Below are 20332 nucleotides of genomic sequence, written 5' to 3'. Positions count from 1 at the left end.
TGCGAGTTCAGGGTGCTAGAATTGGTTTGAAAATTAATGTTAGGAAGACTAAGTCACTAGGGCTAGGATTAACTGAAGATGAAAAGGTGACGTTGAGTAATGAAAAGGTTGATCAGGTGGGCAACTTCACTTACCTTGGTAGTATTATTAGTAAAGATGGTGGGAGCAGTGATGATGTTAAAAGTAGAATAGCCAAGGCTCAGGGTGTTTTTTACAGTTAAAAAAAGTCTGGAAGAATAGGAAGACAAGTCTGCAAACCAAGATTAGAATATTAGAAGTTACAGTGATGACAGTGGTCAAATATGGCTCTGAAGCATGGACGCTCCGAAAAGCGAATGAAGATTTGCTAGATGTTTTCCCGAGAAATTTCTTAAGGATTGTTCTGGGTACCCGGCTGACTGACCGTATCTCAAACAATAGGCTATACGAAAAATGTAGTTCAATACCGCTCTCTAGGGCTATAATGAAAGAAAGGTTCAGATGGCTAGGGCACGTTGTGCGGATGAAGGATGACAGATTGCCGAAGATTGTTCTTTTCAGCGAACCGTCTAGGGCTAAGCGGAAAGCAGGTCGTCCCCGCCTGGGGTGAGAGGATGTCATAAAGAAAGATTTAAAGGAAATGGGAACTTCGTGGGCGGGTGTGAAAAGGGAGGCTTTGAAAAGATTGGGGTGGAGGAGGAGCGTGCGTAGCTGTGTTGGCCTCAGGCGGCTTGGTGCTGCGATGAGTTGTTAGTAGTAGTAGTAGTAGTATAATTCAGCCCATCTAAAAGAACACCTAAGGGCCATCTTGGGTTTATTTTTAATAGGAGGTTTTTATTATTGGACATTTCTTCTTTCAAACATAACAAGAAAAGAACAGTATAAGTTTTATTAAAATGTTCTAAAAATACGTTTGATTCTATCGAAAAACGGGATATTGATCAAATGGAAGTAGCGGGTTTGTGCACACTTAAACCAAGAACAAAGTGATTAATAACATACTTATAGAAAAAAAACACAATAAGAACTCAAAATTATTTGTCTGTATTCTATTTTACAAAGAACTTTGGAGGTTTAAGTCACCTGTTGCACTTAATACTGAAATATATCTGTTGTAGAGAGCCAATTGTTCAACAGGGGCTCGTTGAATTGCTTTTTGAGATCTGGAATTTATAGTATCAATTTTGTTTATATTTTACTGTTCTGTTCATATTTGACTTTGACTTTTAAGAATACATCAAACTTTGAAAATATGTGGACTGAAACTGGCCAAAAATGTGCTTCGTTGTCGTTGTAGTATGTAAATTGTTCGAACATTAGGATAGGCCATTGGCAGGGATACAACATTTTTTCCAGCCAATACTTTTGTGAAAAACTTCAGATAACCTGAACATGAGTCAGTTGACCAAAAAAAGACCTTTATGCAGCTCAGAAACAATGAATACTGTTCTTTGGATGTGAGTGCTGTCAATACTGAGTGTTCAGTGACAAGATATAAAAACTTTACTTGGCGAAAGCGTTATCTGTCAACAAAGGCGGATCTAGAGAAAAATCTAAGGGGGGGGGCTATGTGGCAAGGTTGCCAATAATTGACCAAATTACTAAGTTTACTTAAAAAATAGAGTAAAAAACGGAATAAGGGTGCCATAAGTAATCTTGGGGTTGAGAGGGGGCGGCCCCACTGAATATGCCCCTGTCTGTCAACAAGATTCTTCCAACTGTGGAGGAAATGAAACTTCACTTTGATAATCCCAGAAATTGCTTTAAAGTGCTGCTGTTACTTTATTCACTGAAAGAAAAACATCTTTTTCCAAGTGGAAGTAGAGAGTGACAATGATGCTTGGAACGAAAATAGATTATGGTGTTTGAGAGGAGGGATTTTCCTCCTTCGCGCTTTATGCTAAAGTGTGACTACTACTTTACTGAAAGTATTTTAGAGTGCAATATATAGCCAGCTGGCAATATTGCAAAGGTTGTATCTATCAATTGCCTTCCAGAACATTTAACCTGAGATTTTTATTGATCAATTTGAGTATGAACAAAAAGGTTTCTCGAATATGGTGTTTGCGGGGAGGGAGTTTCCTCCCTCACGCTTTAGGCTAAAGTTTCACTACTACTTTACCGAAAGTATTTTAGAGTGCAATATATAGCCAGCTGGCAATATTGCAAGTACTGTATTTATCAGTTGTCTTCCAGAACATTTAACCTGAGAATTTTATTGATCAATTTGAGTATGAACAAAAAGGTTTCTCGAATATGGTGTTTGCGGGGAGGGAGTTTCCTCCCTCACGCTTTAGGCTAAAGTTTCACTACTACTTTACCGAAAGTATTTTAGAGTGCAATATATAACCAGCTGGCAATATTGCAAGTACTGTATTTATCAGTTGTCTTCCAGAACATTTAACCTGAGAATTTTATTAATCAAATTGAGCACGAAATTGAGCACGAACAAGTAATGCCTTTCGTTCTCGAAGCTGTATAGTAAGAAAAAATTATATACCGATTATTTATTTTAAAATGATTAATCTAATACATGTCAACGATGCTCAGATATTTTGAGGGACATAATGGCAGAAAGTGGTACTTTTATGAAAGTGGTACAAAGTATGAATTGTATAAATGTTAATCCAATTAGCAGTATGAGTTTTAAGCCGAAACAATGAAAAAACTAACCTTTCAAGGAGGCACACTTGTGCCTCTATAAAGAGGCGACCCACCACAATGTTAAGCGGTTTCAGGTCCTAGAGGTCGCAGAGAGACGGCGGTAATCGCATTTTGTAGCCCAAGCTCAAACTAAGAAACCTGCAAAATTTCATCCTCCTCCGACTTTATCTTCATGGGGTAAACTGGGCCGGAAGTTTCGACCCTCCCACCACAGCCCCCTTTTAACGTTGTCCGATTGGGCTGAAATTTAGAGGTTAAGCTTTCCTCGGGCCCGGGAGCTTATCCTCTAAATTTTAGCTCAATCTGATCAGTTCTTCCCTGTTTTCAAAAAACCAAATATAGCCACTTAAAATTCATCATCATTTCTTTTTTTTCTTATCCACGCCTACAGGCCACAGTTGGCAACTGGTCGGTGTGAATGAGGACTCATTCGAAGCAAAATTCGATCTGTTAGGGCATTTTGATATTTTCAGACCAAAAACATTATCCCCCAAATTTACATTTACGAAAAACCTCGTTTTCCTATAATAGCCCATGTTAATTTTTCCCACCACAACCCCCCTTTAACGTTGTTCTGATCGGGCTGAAATTTAGAGGATAAGCTTTCCTGGGGCCTGGGAGTTTATCCTCGAAATTTCAGCTCAATCTGGTCACTCCTTCCCTGTTTTCCAAAAACCAAATATCAAGTTTTGTGGGAATTTGCTTGCGTCGAAAATAGATTCCATTTACTAAAAAACAATTACAATTGTGTCTCTTTAGTCCAGCGGTTGATACTCCAGACTGTCAGGCGGAAAAACCGGGTTCGATTCACCGTCAGAGCAAGTTTTTTATATACTGAATTTAAACTTTAAAAAAGAAACTCAGTTTCTTTTTCAAATTATTTGAAAAAAATTACGTTTTCTAAAGAGTTAAAGAGGCTGAGTTACAAGGTCGACCCTTAAAACGTACAGGGATTAGGAGGCACAGTTGGGGGGCTGTTAAAGAGGCTGAGTCACAAGTTCGAACCTTAAAGCGTACAGGGATTAGGAGGTGCAGTTGGGGGCTGCCGCCCCCAAACCCCGCTTCTGTATATGAAAGGGGCTGTGCCCTCCTCAACGCCTCGCTCTTTACGCTAAAGTTTGACTTTCTCACAACTCTTTTTTTTAAAATTACTTGAAAAAAACTACGTTTTCTAAAGAGTTAAAGAGGCTGAGTTACAAGGTCAACCCTTAAAACGTACAGGGATTAGGAGGCACAGTTGGGGGGCTGTTAAAGAGGCTGAGTCACAAGTTCGAACCTTAAAACGTACAGGGATTAGGAGGCACCCTGTACGACGTGATTTGAGTATTCAGGAATTAAAAGCCTTAACACAAGAATTTTCAAGAGCGGAGGGTTTGGGGGCGGCAGCCCCCCAACTTTAACTCCTGACACGATCAGCTAACAGTTAGTCAAGCAATAATAAGTAATAAACTGTACAAAAACGTGCAGAAATTATTTGAAAAAACTACGTTTTCTAAAGAGTTAAAGAGGCTGAGTTACAAGGTCGAACCTTAAAACGTACAGGGATTAGGAGGCACAGTTGGGGGCTGCCGCCCCCCAAACTCCCGCTTTCGCAGCCTTTAAATAAAAAAAAAAGTTTTTTAAACCGAAAGTAAGGAGTGACATTAAATCTTAAAACGAACAGAAATTATTCCGTATATGAAAGAGGCTGTGCCCTCCTCAACGCCTCGCTCTCTACGCTAAAGTTTGACTTTCTCACAACTCTTTTTTTTAAACAATAAAAACTTTAGCGTAAAGAGCGAGGCGTTGAGGAGGGCACAGCCTCTTTCATATACGGAATAATTTCTGTTCGTTTTAAGATTTAATGTCGCTCCTTACTTTCAGTTTTAAAAAAAGAAATTTTTTTTATTTCAAGGCTGCGAAAGCGGGGGGTTTGGGGGCGGCAGCCCCCCAACTGTGCCTCCTAATCCCTGTACGTTTTAAGGTTCGACCTTGTAACTCAGCCTCTTTAACTCTTTAGAAAACGTAGTTTTTTTCAAATAATTAAGAAAAGAGATTAGAATTTTAAATTTTTGTCAGATTCAGCCCTGGCGCGTCTTCTACAACCACTGATGCTATCGATATGATCATCCCTGGAAAAAACAAACAAATAATAACCAACCTCATATAAAAATGTTAAATCTAATAAAAAAGATCTAAAACCAAACTGCCTAGCCTTGACCAGACAAAGAGAGAGTGATAATTTTATTGACCACACAGAAGATGTTCTTAAAAAAAAGAAAATCGCATGCTGACCAATGGTGTGTGTTGGGCAGGTACAGATCTCCTGATTTAATGCCTTCGGCCGATAATGCAATGCGTGGTTGGGGGGAAATCATTTGACGCTTCCCATATTTTTCCCCTGATTTCTCCAGGTATCCATTTAGAGCTGGGTCGCCTCTGGCTGAGATTACAGGGTCACACAGTTGAATAAGATTTTACCAAAAAAAAACAAAAAAAAACAGTACACTGACAATAGTGAACAATAAAGAAAAAGTATAATAAAAGATAGGGTAAAAATATAAGTTGAAAATTTAAACCGGGAACGACAAGAAAAGAGATTTTTCTTTGTAAAATGAGTAAGAATTTATAAGATCAATTTGATTTAGTGAGTATAATGAATTACCAATGAAATATGAGGACGATCGCTACTCTAGGTTGATTTGATTCACTTTTGTTATTAAAGGAAACAGCAATGTGTTGAAGACCTTCAGCAACTGCCGGAATATTTCAAATGGTACTGTTTGAACTTGGCTCATGAACATACTTGAAAATATTTTTTTTTGACTGATTTGAAGTATAGAGACCTCGAGAATGTAAAAAAATACGAATTGCTTTTCAATTTTATCTTGCTTCTGTCGACGATCGGCAATAATGTTTGTCTTTTTTCTCACTATTAACAACATTGCGATTTTTTTCAGGGCTCCGTCCCTTTTGCTCTTTGATAATATCGATTCGTTGTGTTCTCGACAAGATGATAGTAACATGAACAGTGATCAAGAACGGCGCGTCTTAGCAACGTTAATCAATGCCTTAGATGATCTGAATTCGTCAGAAACAAACAGTTTCATAATAGCAACAACAAATCGCATGGACAACCTTGACCCAGCTATTAGAGGGCCTAGAAGGCTTGATCGGGAGTTGGAAGTAATAGTTCCTAATGTAGAAGATCGCGTAAATATATTAGAGAAGAAACTAAGGAAGATGGACTGTGAAATTACTGATGCTGAAATTGTGTCACTAGGACGTGCAACGCATGGTTTTGTCGGAAGTGATATTGATGCTCTAATTGCTGAGGGATTCTTGCATGCAAGATCAAGAGGCGGTGCCTTGTGTTTTTCTGATTTGAACGCTTCATTGAGGAAGGTGAAGCCCAGTGCTCTGCGCGAGGTTCAGATTGAAGTTCCTAATGTAAGTTTGTTTTGACTTGGGCACTAATTTTGTATTTTTTTTTACCAGTTAGAACATTACTGGTCGAACCTAATTTGAACTTCATTTCTTCACTATCTTGGATTTTAAATGAATTATTGTAGCTTATTGTTTCAATTTCAGTAATCCGACCTGCCCAGTTTTGTGTTCTTGTCCTGTAGTACAATTCTCATTTGATTATCTAAATCGACTGCAGGTATCTTTGAGAGATCCAACGCATTATTCTAGAGAAACCCCACATCCCCAGGCTATTTAGGCAGGTTTAAAGCTGAAAGCGCCAAAAGTATTTCTGCCCCCGATTTAAGCCAAAATTTCAACATCATGATAGATAGATAGGTATTTTTAGATAGATATTTATTGGCAAAAGAACTATCACAAACCCTAGTGGGCCGAATTTGCACTTCTTAGTAAAAAAAAAAAAAAAATAACAAAACAAAACAATGACAACACATAGTTACCACTGTAACGAAAACACAACAGGTAACAGTCAGAAAATACAAAAGTCATAAACATAGGTCATAATCATAAAATATTTTATAGATCATATATTCATAATATGAAAAGATAAAAAGATTAACAAATAAAGTAACCAAGTATTCAAAAATTAAAAAATAATATATCCAAAGCAATTTAAATTTTTGGCAAACTTTATGGGTTATGATTTTGGTTGATTTTATTTGTAAGAAAGGGAATAAAAGTTTTTTTTTTATAACGTAAGGTAGAAAAGGGTATGGCAGAAAGGATGGGGATGGTTTGGGACACTATATGGAGGTGGCGATTTCTTATGGGCGAGTAGCGGCTAGGAAAGAGGTTTTCAGTACGGGGGTTTATTTGTGCTGACTTCCCAAAACGGAGGCATAAATTTTTCTTCTGGACTCGAGGGTATCAAGTTTTGAAGTTTCAAGGAGGTAGGAATATGGGACCTTACCTTCTTTATAAATAATCCTCAAGGCTCTTTTTTGAATATTTTTGATTTTTTTGGTTGCTTCAATTGAGAGGCCAGGATGCCAGACAGGACAAGCGTACTCGACCAAAGGACGTACAAAAGAAATATATACCTTTAGTAACCTTTAGTAATGTATACTTTTAGTAAATCATGATAATTTCCCTGATGAACAGATTCCATTTTGATTGCATCCTCATTGTCCCACTTTTTAGAGCCATATTCTAGCATTAGTAGAGCCATATTCTAGCATATTCTAGCCTAATAGCATCCTAGCAACCTAGCATTAGTAGAGCCATGTAGAGCCATATTCTAGCATTAGTAGAATGTTGTGTTGAATCTATGATAGAATCCAGGCTTTTTACAGTTTTAGCCTTTATTATTAACCCACTCCTGAACATCACATTATAGTTGCCTCCCCATGATGGCAAACTTATTGATGAATTATGTGTTGCCAAGGACCGTTTTAGTCAACAATCGTTGTTAATCCATAGACTAGGACAATGGGTACCTTATAGAAGTTGATTCTCGGTAATTTAACATGGATAGGTTGGATTAAAACTACTAATATCATTTACAGTGCACTGGCTGGCGACTACGTTAAAAAAAAAAAAAAAAAATCATTGATATAATTAGTTTGCTGTGTTATTGGAATAAAGATGAAAAATCACTCTAAATGATAATTAATCAGTTTTGTTTCAGGAATTTTGAAAGTTTAAATTGTGTGTACGAATTAGGCCTAGAATAGCTGGGGAAAATATTGGGGGAGCCCGTAGTTAGATGGTATTGTTTTGTTTTCTAGATGCCAGCGCCACTTGTCACTTATAAGTTTTCCAGACTTTTTATACACCCATTCAATGCCAAAAGAGAATTGAATTTATTCAAGCGTAACTAAACCAAACTAAACAGAAACTAGACATCTTATTTATTGTAACTATGCTTGTTTCAGTCATTCAATTCCTAACACTTGACAGCTTTTATGGTGTAGGATTGAATGAAATAAAATTCCAGTCAATTATGTTCCTAAGGGGTCCTGTATCACTCGAAAAAGAAGCACGCAAAATCAAAATTTTCCTGTGTATGATAATCGTGAAGCAGACCAGGAAAGTTCTGGTGAAGTTTGTAAAATTTTCAGTAGTTTTTCAGAAAAAAAAAGACATTTTTTCTTTATGCTGTAAATGGTGTCAAGATAAAACCATACTAGCTGGGGAAATAATTTTTTTCAGAACAATTTTATTTTGTACTCCTGGAGTACATTAATATATATCTTTGAGAACCGTGGAGCAAAATACCGCATTACTTCTAGATTTGTTGAAAATAATTTTGGAAAAGTTTCACTCAAATGCCAAGTTCGGTTTTTGGGATGTTTTCAGAATTTTTTCAATTGATGCGTGCAGTATTTTAATCGAGTGATACTATGGAAAGTAAACAAGGTTACTCGAACTTTTTGGCATGTACGACATAGCTTAATTTGCTTTGAAGTAATTTCCAAGTTGTCATTTTTGGTATCCTAGAGGTAAATTCTTTCTAGACTACGTAAAAGAAATAATTAACAACGCTGTTTGACAAATGTCAATCTAAGAACTGAAGATGACACTAGTATTCCAAAGATGAAATTCATTCTCTGACTTTTTTTATTTTAAAATTTTGATTTTGAAAATCTCCTACATCTTGTCCTTGTAAAATGTTCGTAGCTTCAAAACTAAACTTTATAGAAATCAAATAACTTTGAATACTGATAGAACTTCATATTACCTCTTCGTAAATCCAAGCAAAATATCCTTATCTCTGATGAATTTTAGGGAAATAATACCGTAAACCCTGATTTCGAAACCGAAGTCCTAAATTTTCTTATTTTTGTAAAATATTTGATTTTTATGTTTATTGTATTTTACTCGTACGACGTTCACTCTTTTATATCCGAAATTGAAATGTATACTAAGTAATAAAAGCTACAAAATGAACCTTTTTAAGAATGTTCATTAACATTCTCAAGATTCAGAATTTGACGCTTACTACATACACACATAACTTATGACTTATTTTCGAAGTTTTCTAGTTGCACGTGGGACCTTACGAATAATAACTTCCAGTAATCATAACGCATGTGTAAACATGATACGAGAGCATACGCATATTGCCTGTGAGACATATTTGGTCTGCACTGCATAGGTTACAATCGCTGCAAGACTCTACGGGCCTTGGCACCAGAGATCTAGTTTCAGTTCTAAATGGAAAGTTCTTTGCTTAGTGTTTTGCCAATTTTTTGAATTCTTATTTTATGTTATACTTTTAAATTGTAAGCTTTGTTAGTTACATCTTTTGCTCAAATAATTTGAAACAACTTACAGTGGGATTAATATTCTGAGAAGAAAGACAATTGAACTAAGCAAGTACAAATAACCTGATGTTTTAAGTTAAAATACGGAAAGATAAGTTATTTTGGCGTATTCTGTTCTATCTCAAATTATTTATTGTTCAGAATTTTTCTTGGCATAAGCTATGGTCAGGATTTCCAGATCCTGAGTCACTTTGCGATTGATTAATCTAGACTGTAGGAACTGAGTTGAATTAAAAATGGTCTCCAAGACCCGACAAAAAAGCAAACATGATTGTACATGGAATTACTGAAAAAGCCACAAAAGGCTTTGTAAATTGAATTTTAGAAGAGCAATTTGAAAAAAAGGAAGAAACTGCTCCTTTTATCGACGCCACCACAAACATATATTTGAATCAAAGCGTACTGTTATATGATTGCCCTACTATCAAGAAAAACAACCCCGATTTTTTAGTCTACTTATTATTTGACGTTTCAGGTCAGATGGTCTGATGTTGGAGGTCAAGATAAATTGAAAGAAAAGTTGAAACAGGCTGTTGAGTGGCCAATTAAACATGGGGACAAGTTAAAAAAACTTGGCGTTTCTTCTCCCAAGGGTTTACTTATGTTTGGCCCTCCTGGATGCTCTAAAACCTTGATTGCTAAGGCTCTAGCCACTGAAAGTGAACTTAATTTTATTGCTATAAAAGTAAGTTTTATGAATCTATTGTTTGATATATATATATATATATATATATATATATATATATATATATATATATATATATATATATATATATATATATATATATATATATATATATATATATATATGTATATATATATATATATATATATATATATACATATATATATACATATATATATATATATATATATATATATATATATATATATATATATATATATATATATATATATATATATATATATATATATATATATATATATATATATATATATATATATATATATATATATATATATATATATATATATATATATATAAAAAAATATATATATATATATATATATATATATATATATATTTCCCAGTCAGAAGTCTGGGAAAATGTGTTAAAAACCTTGATTTTGGAAAAAGAAACTGTCATAATCAAATATCTTTGAATAGACTACAGCATGAAAAGACATTAAATTTTATAAAGAACAAGAAACTGGTGATTGTAAAAATATTTGTGTATATTTTAAAAAGGGATTACATCAATTCAAAAACCTTAAAAAATAAAACCCAAAGTTTGAAGCTTAGTAGAAATGGCTGTTAGAAATTGGAGTTGCTTAATAATCAAATATTTTTGAAAAGACTCAATATGAGAAGACGTTAAATTGCGTAAAGAGCAAAAAACTGGTAATTGCGTAATTTTTTCTGTGTTTTTAACAAAAAAAAATCTGATTTGTCAACTGAAACTAGAATAATTCCTGAAAGTTTTAAATAAAATAATTTTATTTAACTGCAAACTGCAAAAATATTTATGGTGTGTGAGCAATAATTTTAGTTTTTTAAATTAAACGAGAAAAATACCTGAAAATTTTGAAGTTAGTTTGGTTTTCCTCTTGCTTCAAGTGACTCGTTACGTCAAGCCGAGATTCCAAATCTAGTTACATATTTATCTTATTCATCCAACACAATGTGTGTAGGAAAGCCAAAAAATTGTCAAACTGCAGTTGCTTTTTGTAAAAACTTTGATTCTTTGCAACCTATGTCTAGGTTACCAAAAGGATTCAGGTTTAAGATTAGACAACTTAGATCATCAGTTGTGAATACAGTAATAGGGATGGCTAGAGCAATAGAGTATGCTAAAGTATCTGAAGTAATCAAAATCCAAAAACGTATCAAAAATGAAAATGAACAGCAAAGACACGCGTGGTTAGAAGATATGCGGTGTCGTAATCTTCGTTACCAACAACGTGTGGCACAAAACCAAGTAAATACATACAAAGATGCCATAAACTCAGTAAATGATATATATATGTCTTTGGGACCCTTCAACGTTGCTTGTATTCATAGTGGAGCCCTCCCTTTTCCTGAGGAAAGAGTAGGAAACGAAGGTAATTTGTTTGGAGATTGCTGCTTGGATGGTCGTATTGCAATGTCACTACCTGACTTTCCAATTGAAGTGGATTGCCGTTTTTTAGGACGTTTTTTGCTCTCTGAAGAGTTTCGTAAACGTATTCGAGACTTGAGCTCTTGTTTCCCTATAGCTTAATTCAGCGTAAGCGATGATCGAACCATAAATAGTCGGAATATATCTCTTTAGACCTCAATGAAGCTATTGAGGAACGTCTCGGACATCCTTTAAATTGTGAGATCTCTCATAATCTAATGAACCTCTTGGAAGAAATATTGAGAGATTGGAACGACTCTGCCAAAGGCTACAAACAAGGCAACAAGTGGAGGATGATTCAAATCTACTGGCTGCTTCTTTGGGACAACAACCCCCAATCGTGCAGTTTGTTTTTACTTTGCCAGATGATGTAGATTATAGACGGTTTAAGCCTCCTGCATGTAATGAAGTATGCGCTTTGCTTACTCTTAAGGCTGACCATAGTTTTCTACCAAATGAAATGGTTGTAAAACAGCATTGTAAAAATCTTGTCATTTTAAAAAATACCGACCATCGTTTGGAGCCCTTACCTACCCAAAGTTTTATCCAGCTGGAAATTCAGGATTGTCATGGGGTTTCTACTTCAAACCCCTTATGAGTCGTCGTATAACACGGCTTTAATTAGCAAGGAAACGTATCGCTTTTCGACCTGAACATGTGAAAAGCCTTTCTGGGCAAGCTGTAACACCCGCTCTGCGTAGGATTTGTTTTAATGCTTTGCATTTTGGTGGAAGACTTTTCCAACAGTACCTCGTCGATTCCGATATTCGTGTTGAGTTTAATCGTATTTATTGGATAAAACTTAACCAGAAAACTATTATGGCTGAAAACTACGTAGATGTTACACGACTTCTTAAAGACTTAGTCTCGAAACAGTAGCCTATGCATTTGTTGGTGAAAAAGTTATACTACCGTCATAATTCATCGGATCAACACGCTACTTTGCTGAACATTTTGAAGACGCCTTGACTAATGTTCGTCGCCTTAAACCCCCAGATTTCTTTATAATCGTGAGATGCAATCCTGATTTGCCCGAATTTAAAGAAGCAGCAAGTATTATATTTGATGATAACTATTATTATGGAACAGTCCTCTCAAGGTCGTCCCGATCTCATACTCGAACTGCTAAACTTAAATTTGACGATATAATCAATGATGTTGATAATGATCAGATACTTGGAAAGATGGCTGCATATGTGTATACGATTGAATTTCAAAAACGAGGACTACCACATGTGCATTTTCTATTGATCTTGAGTCTTCAGGATCGAATTCATTATCCAGTTGAAATGGATAATCTTATCTCAGCTGAAATTTAAATTCCAACAATCCATTTTTAAGAGAATTTGTCTTTAAGTGGATGATTCATAATCCGTGTGGGAATTTAAATACAAATGTGAATTGTATGATTAATAAAAATGGAAAATTTCGGTGCCGCATCGGTTCTCCAGAGCAGTACAATTCAGTCACATCACATATGTTTTTATTCAGCATGTGAGCAATACAATTCAGTATCGGCCCGCTATTTGTGGCCAAGACATTTCGATGTGGCCAGACAAAGGATCCACAAACTGGCTACAAAAACGATCTAAATAGGTCACAATTTTAAAGGACGAATTTGTGTAATTTCCCTGGGTGGTTATATCGAACCTGTGTTGATGTCGTCAAATTAACAAGAGGCTAACATTCCTGTGGTTAGAAGACGAGCGACAATGATAATCCATATAAATAAGCCCGCCGCGTAGCAGTGCTGGAGCTCAGTTGCTTCGCTGCCAGGCTTATAAGTCGTTGGGAACCTTAAACATTAGATGTATTCCCTAGGGAGCCCTCGATTTGCATGAGGAAGGAGTAGCAAACAAAGGTAACTTGTTTGAATGTTGCTATTTACAGCGAGAATGACAGTTTATAGAATTAACCAGTATGATCATTCCCTATCTCACCCATTATAAAAACCCGGACCGAGGTGCAAGTGCTCCGAAGAACGTAGAAACATAAGCGGTATTAGATCTTTTCACGGGTAGACAAGTCAGATTTCTCTTGGACGCGAAACAATCGGAAATAAGTGGAAGAAACAATCGGAAATAAGTGGAAACTCGCTATTACGAATAATGCACTTTGTAACCATTTCTCATTCAGTGACGCAAACACACTGATGCATAACTGCACAAACAAGTGGGAGGAGCTTTTTGTTCGCGGCGAGAATGAAGACCAGAATAAGTACCGTTGTGTGATTCCGCCGCTGCAGCGTTACGGTGGGCGTTCTGCACATGCGTGCTGGTTACCTACATCTCTTGTCTACGCACTGACGCCATTACAGTCTGATTCTTCATTGTATACGTTGTTTACTGAGCGTTTAAGATGCCTCCGACAATCGTGAATCCCGCCGATTGTGAAGTACGGGCTGTTATACGATTTGTTAGTGCTAAAGGCGTAAAACTGATCGATATTCATCGTGAGATCAGTGAAATTTACGGACAAAACTTTATGAGTGACATGGCTGGCCTTCGTTACACCAGAATCAAAACAACAATCCATGGAAATGGCGACATTCATCATCACCCAAAAAAGTGAAGTTTGAGCAAACAATTTCTGCCCGGAAAATCATCTGCACAGTAATTTGGGACAAAAAAAGGAATTTTGCTAGTGGAGTTTTTGCCTCGTAATGAGACAATCAATGCAGCGTCTTATTGTGAGACATTGAATAATCTGCGTCAGGCAATCCAGAACAAAAGACGTGGCAATTTGAGTAAGGGTATCGTTTTGCTGCATAACAATGCCCGTCCACATGTGGCTAATCAGACCAAAGATCTCAACAAATCTTTTCAATGGGAAACTCTAGATCATCCACCATACAGCCCTGATCTGGCGCCCAGTGACTACCATTTTTTCCTGCACTTGAAGAAACACCTGAGTGGTCAGCGTCTTCAAGACGATAACGAACTCAAAACAGTTGTGATACAAATCAGGCGGCAGAATTTAATAAGGGTATTGAAAAACTGGTGCCACGTTATGACAAGTGCCTCAATATTCACATAAATTAATCAGAAAAGCAGATTAAGGTACAGGCTTTCATGTAAAAATAAAATTGTTGCAATATCTTTGCACGTCTTTTTTTAATTCCAAAATGGTACTTCCTTAAAAAACATGCCTCGTGTATACAAGCCTACCAAATGGCGAGTGCCGGGGCCCGGCTTTGAAATTGGCCACATAACTTAACTGGCATATTGACATTTTTGGCCGCTTAAACTAAACGGTCACAACTTTAAGGAAGATTTTGTATTTTTCCAAGGGTGGTGTTGTATCGAATTTATGGTGACGCCATGACATCAAGAAGAGGCTCACATTTTCTGCAGTAAGAAGATAAGTGACAATGAGAATCAATATATACAAGCCTGCCGGGTAGCCATGTGGGGGCCCGGTCTCGAAATCGACTAAAAATGTTTTTTTTCTTAAAACTGGCACATTGACATTTTTGGCCCAAAAACGATCCAAATAGTTTACAACTTTAAGGAAGAATTCGTATAATTTCCTAGGGTGGTTATCTCAAACTTGTGGTGACGTTGTGAAATCAAGAAGAGGCTCAAATTATCTACGGTTAAAATCTGCGGTTTAATACAACTGTCTTTCCAAAGGTATTTGATTATTCAAAAAAATTGATTTCTAACAATGATTTCTACGAAGCTTCAAACTTTTGATTTTCTTTTTTAAGGTTTTTGTTTTTTTTGTAATCTTTTGTCGAAATAGAAATATTTTTGCAATTACCAGTTTTTTGCTCTTTAAGCAATTTTATGTAAACATTTCCATGTATGAAAATCTTCAATTTTCCACCTAAGTGGGACAGGTGTGACAACGTCATTGCAATACTGATTTGTATAAAAATTACGTTACTCACATAATTTTTTTTCAAAAATTAAGGCTCTTAATAAATTTTCACAAACTTTTGACCCATCTAGATCGTTTTTTTGCGCCAGAAATCCCTATGATGCCAATTTCTCCGAAACAATATGGATCTGTTTTCGAGAAAAAAATAAATAAATACAAACATACACAATTATTGCTCACTTATAAAGGTAGTATATCCGGGTTGCAGCGGTAGCTGGAAACCTAGTAAGAGACGATCACGTTCCATACTAAGAAAGATGTGGTAAGGTGATTTATGGTATTTAAATGATGTAGTTTTAGATGCCTTTATTCTCCCTTTATAGGGGAAATAAACTATGGCCCTAAGGTAATTAAACTTTGGTTGCGTGCCTTAGGCTATTACCTGACTAATGAGGTGTAGCTATAATACAATACTTTTATTCATTTAACATATACCAGTACAAGGTATAATAATATATATATATATATATATATATATTATTTCGCTGGGACTGGTGGTTCCAGGGAGACAACAAGTATCAGAAATTTACAACAAGATATAATACAATAAAATACTTAGACACTTACAATAATCCGACAATATTCCAAGGTATTTCTAAATCAACGGACCAGAGGTCAGTCCGGCATAAGATTAGTATCATTCTACCCCTTCCCACAAATATATCTTTTATACATTTTTATCAACCACGCCTTCCTGTACCCAATCGACGCAATAGCTAGGAAGTGGTAATTTCTCAATTTCCCGTTAAGCAGAAACTTGGCAGGATATGTTCCTTATCATAATAAAAAGTGATATTTCTAAACTTTTGTATTTGCGTCTGAATGTTTTTAATAAATTTCAAAGTGACTTAATTAGAAAGCTTCACCACAATACTCCCTATTTAAAGAAGAGTTGCCCTCAACTCTCAATACTTTACTTTTAAAACAACTTAATTTTGTACACAGCTATTATGCCGCCATCTTTGGGTCATTATGTGCATATACCCTCAATGGGTTTCCTTAGGGTCATGTTTATGGTCAAATATATGCCATGTCCTTTTTTGTCCAAGGGTATCAGTTTTGGAATTTATCCTTGTTTCTCTGTTTCTCTGTCTCTAAGACTGGAAAATTCTCATTTTACCCCTTTCATATGCATCTTCTGTTTTAGCTTGACCCCCAGTGGCTTAAGCATTATATTAGCGGTTCTGCTTAAATTAGATTTCAAGTTGTATTAGAAACTATTTGAATTATTGAATTTAAATTTAATTCCCATTAATAATTTAATTTATCTGGGTGATGTGGTGTATATACCGTTTATTTTTTCGGGGTTAGAATGCCTTGGATAAATAACACATAACAATTTTGGTTTTTAAATTTTCACATATTTTTCCAGCACAAAGCATTTTCACATTGTTTCAATAATATAAGCCATTTAGGCTGCGTAGCCCCTTCTTTGATATTTTCTAGGCCTAATTTCAAGTTGTTATTTTATCTCACTTTATGATGAACTGGTAGCAAAGTCTTTAATACTGCATACAGTTTCCAAAATATCAGTTGACCAGTTATGGTTTGGTGTCTGGTGGTGTGAGCTGTTGGTATCAGGATACAATTGAACTGGCTTTGAAATTTGCTATTTTCCAAAAATGTGTAAAAAAAAAATGATTGAAAAAATGGATCCGAAAGGATGTTGCGAAAAATTTGATTTCGAAAAAAAAACTAAGGCTGTATCTAAAATAAATATTCACATTGGAATACACATAAAGCATAAAGTGTTACATATATAGTAAAAAGAAACACTCAATTTTGTATATATCACTGCATTCCTTTTTCTAAATGAAGGTTAATTACTTTTAATTACTTTCTCCTCTTTTTACTCTAAAGATAATATGCCGCTTATATAGAAACATTATGTTTCTTGCTGGCGACTTGTTTCATTATCCTCTTCAACTTAATATAGAATTATTAATCACTTAACAGATTGTTTCGCAATAAAAAAATATTTATACGATGCCTCGAAGCCAAAAATTTATATATAACGTTAAATCACTAGTTGAAACTTAAAGTAAATAAAAACGTCGTTTATATACAAGCATTGTATAATAAACTTACACAAGCATTGTTAAGTAACAAAACTTAGATACAGCATTTATCAAAAAAAATATTTGGTTAAAGTTTTAAAAGTTATTTTAAAACACTATATAGTAATTTAACTAGACACAAAGCATTTTTTTTTCAAAGTAGATTTCTCACAAAGCAACACTAAAAAGTGGTATAACTCTTTTTCTTTTTTTCCATTAGCAAAACACTCAAATTACTAATTTATTTACAATAAAAAATATTATTGCTGACATGGCAAAGAAAAAATTGCTCCATTATTTATTATAAATTTCTCTTTTACTTTCATATTTATGAACTCATAGTGCCAACGGAAATTACCTGCGGTTGTAGATAACATTTTGTTCAATACTTAGTTTCTTTGCAATAGATTATGGTTTTGTGCCGACAGGGGTTCTTGCATCCTTCCCTCCGGGGGTTTGGTGTTTCTTATGATACCAATATTTAAAAACACATATAATCAATCCCACAGTCACGATAGCAGTTTTGAAATATCCCCGAGTTGAGGCTATTAAGCCTTTTTAATTAGTGGTTCTTTCTATTTCCGTTTGGAAGATGAGATAATTAATTTCCTGATTCTTATTTAAATTTTCCAGGGTTGTCAAAACCTGGGTGTTTCTCCTTTTATTTTTTCCGATATGGAGATATCAGTTAATTTCTTTATCATCTTTTGTACTTTCACTTATTTTTTTCCATAGTTCAAGATTAACTTCTTTCACTATATCAACATCGCATTCTTTTGGTAGGGGACTTGAGGGTTCCATCTCTTCCCAAAGTTGAATAGCACAGACTTTTCTTGCGAGTAGATGTGATATAGTCCCTAAGTTGCAAAAGGATAGCTTATCATTTTGACATTTAATTATTTCTTGTTGCTCTGGTATCCTATATTTTAAGTTGGAAAGGGCTATAAATGGTGGCAAATTATTTATCATAACCCAGCTTGTGGTGTTCCTCAATTTTGTAGGGAAAGTATTTATTTAGAACAGTGCATATTCTTCATTTTTAACTAGGGGTACTTTTAAAAATATCCATAACTCCCCTTGCTTAATTTGTAAATAGTTTTCCGCAATACCAAAAAAGTATAGGATATTCTCGAATTTTGGTTCTAGTCCTAGTCTGAATTGATAAGGCAAATGGCTTTCTATGGTTTTGAGTACTTTTATTAATTTACCTGGGTTTAGAAGTGGTGCTGGTAAATTTTTTGTCAAAAGGGTTAGAAACTCTAACTCCAATTGATTAAATTCATGGGATATTTCCATGATAGCACTAGATAATAACTGTAGAGCCATCTGAAGATTTTTATCTTCTATGATTTCACTTTGATTTCCTATTATTCGTTTTAGAGTTATTAATACTGCACTGGTGATCTCTTGCTTAAAAATTGAAAGCGTATTGATCGTCTGATTAACTTTTTCTTCGATCTTTGATATCCCTGTTTCGTGATGTTTTAAGATTGTTAGTGGTTTGTCTACCAATTGTTGAAGATTTTGATTTGTTACTTCGACTTTTCCTATTAGTTTTTCTGGTTCCTTCCACGTTGTCTCAGATACCGTACCGAAAATGTACTCTGAGATTTCCCCTACAATACTGATTAAGCTTCTTTTCTTTCTGGCCAAAGTATAGTTTGGCTCCTTTTGTTTTGTTTCTGCAGCGTAATTAACATTCTCCTTATATCTTCTGAAACCCTATTGATCTGGTTGTTCAGTACATTGAACAAAAAAGTTGCCAGAGTTTGAAATCGTTTCTTTTTCTATTACCTGAGGGGGTGTGAAAGGAGGTGGGTTAAAAGTTTTTTTTAATTCTCTTCTTGTCATTTCCAGATTATTTGCAAGTACCGTTTTTTTGTTCTGGAGGGTATGCAAGGCTGAAGCATCAAACCTAATGGCGATTTGCCAGTAACCTTCCATGGGTTTTATGGTATTTATCCTGCGAAACGATACTCCTTTTACGACCCTAAATTCGGCCGTTGTAAGCTAGAATAGCTTAAAAACGGAAATTATTGTCCAAACTCTCATCTGTAATAAATATTCCTTATATAGATCATATATAGACACTAAAAAAATAATTTTTGAACTTGTTGTGAATTAACGCGCTATTCCTGTGTATTCGGCATATTCGTGGATAATTTGTAATTGTCTTGGCGTTATCGTCAATTCTTGTAAATCAGTTACTTCCTGTCTTACACCTTGTATTTTACTCTTTTGGTAAATAATGCAAGCTGTTATAAGTGTAAATAAACTTACACATACTGTGCCCATTATACACCCTACTAAAATAATTAATTGAATTAAATGCTTTCATTCTTTATTACTTTCAGTGTAACTTCTGCTTGACTAAGGGCTATTTCTTGTTCTTGTTTTATATCTTTCAGCATTTGTGCCCGACGAATACGTTCTTTAAAATTCTTTTTCCAATTTTCTATTAGATGCTTACTACCTTTTTTCAGAAAAAAATTAATTTGCCTGGTAAAATTGTTTTAATTTTTAATGGAGTTAATTTAGTGACGTTTTCTTCTGATCTTTGCCTATTTTCTCTTTTAAGAATGAAATTTGTATCTTTGTGCCATAGATTACATTTTGACATTGTCGATATAATTAGTGGAGAATTTGGTATTTCTCTGTTTTGAACACAAGTTCCGTCTAGCATAACATTATTTGAAACAATACATCGGATAAACTTATTTTGATAATTCCTTCAGTTGTTTCTGAAGGTTTAGAGACTTCCCAATGGCATGTTTTCTGAATGCCGATCTTCTAGAATAGCCTTGTCGATTTTCTAGAATTATGTTTTCCGAGCAATTTAAACTATTCCTATTTTATGTCCTTTTCAGTCCTTTTTTGGTCAGTTCTAACTTAAGAATAT

At 35.0% G+C, this 20332-nt stretch overlaps 1 protein-coding gene across 3 annotated transcripts in view; it reads left to right on the top strand.

Moving 5' to 3' along the window:
* The window catches only part of LOC148945279 (ATPase family gene 2 protein homolog A), a 103044-nt gene that overhangs the window by 33941 nt on the left and 48771 nt on the right, over positions 1-20332 (top strand). For all 3 annotated transcript variants that reach the window (XM_089098740.1, XM_089098738.1, XM_089098739.1), the window contains exons 6-7: positions 5583-6072; positions 9850-10059. In XM_089098740.1, the coding sequence (XP_088954866.1) occupies positions 5583-6072; positions 9850-10059 (700 nt within the window). The remainder of the gene's footprint in view (positions 1-5582; positions 6073-9849; positions 10060-20332) is intronic.

Source organism: Artemia sp. Qi Xiang Cuo, chromosome 13 (genome assembly GCF_049724085.1).
Source record: "Artemia sp. Qi Xiang Cuo chromosome 13, ASM4972408v1, whole genome shotgun sequence".
NCBI lineage: Eukaryota > Metazoa > Arthropoda > Branchiopoda > Anostraca > Artemiidae > Artemia > Artemia sp. Qi Xiang Cuo.
This window is presented reverse-complemented; position numbering and strand designations above follow the sequence as displayed.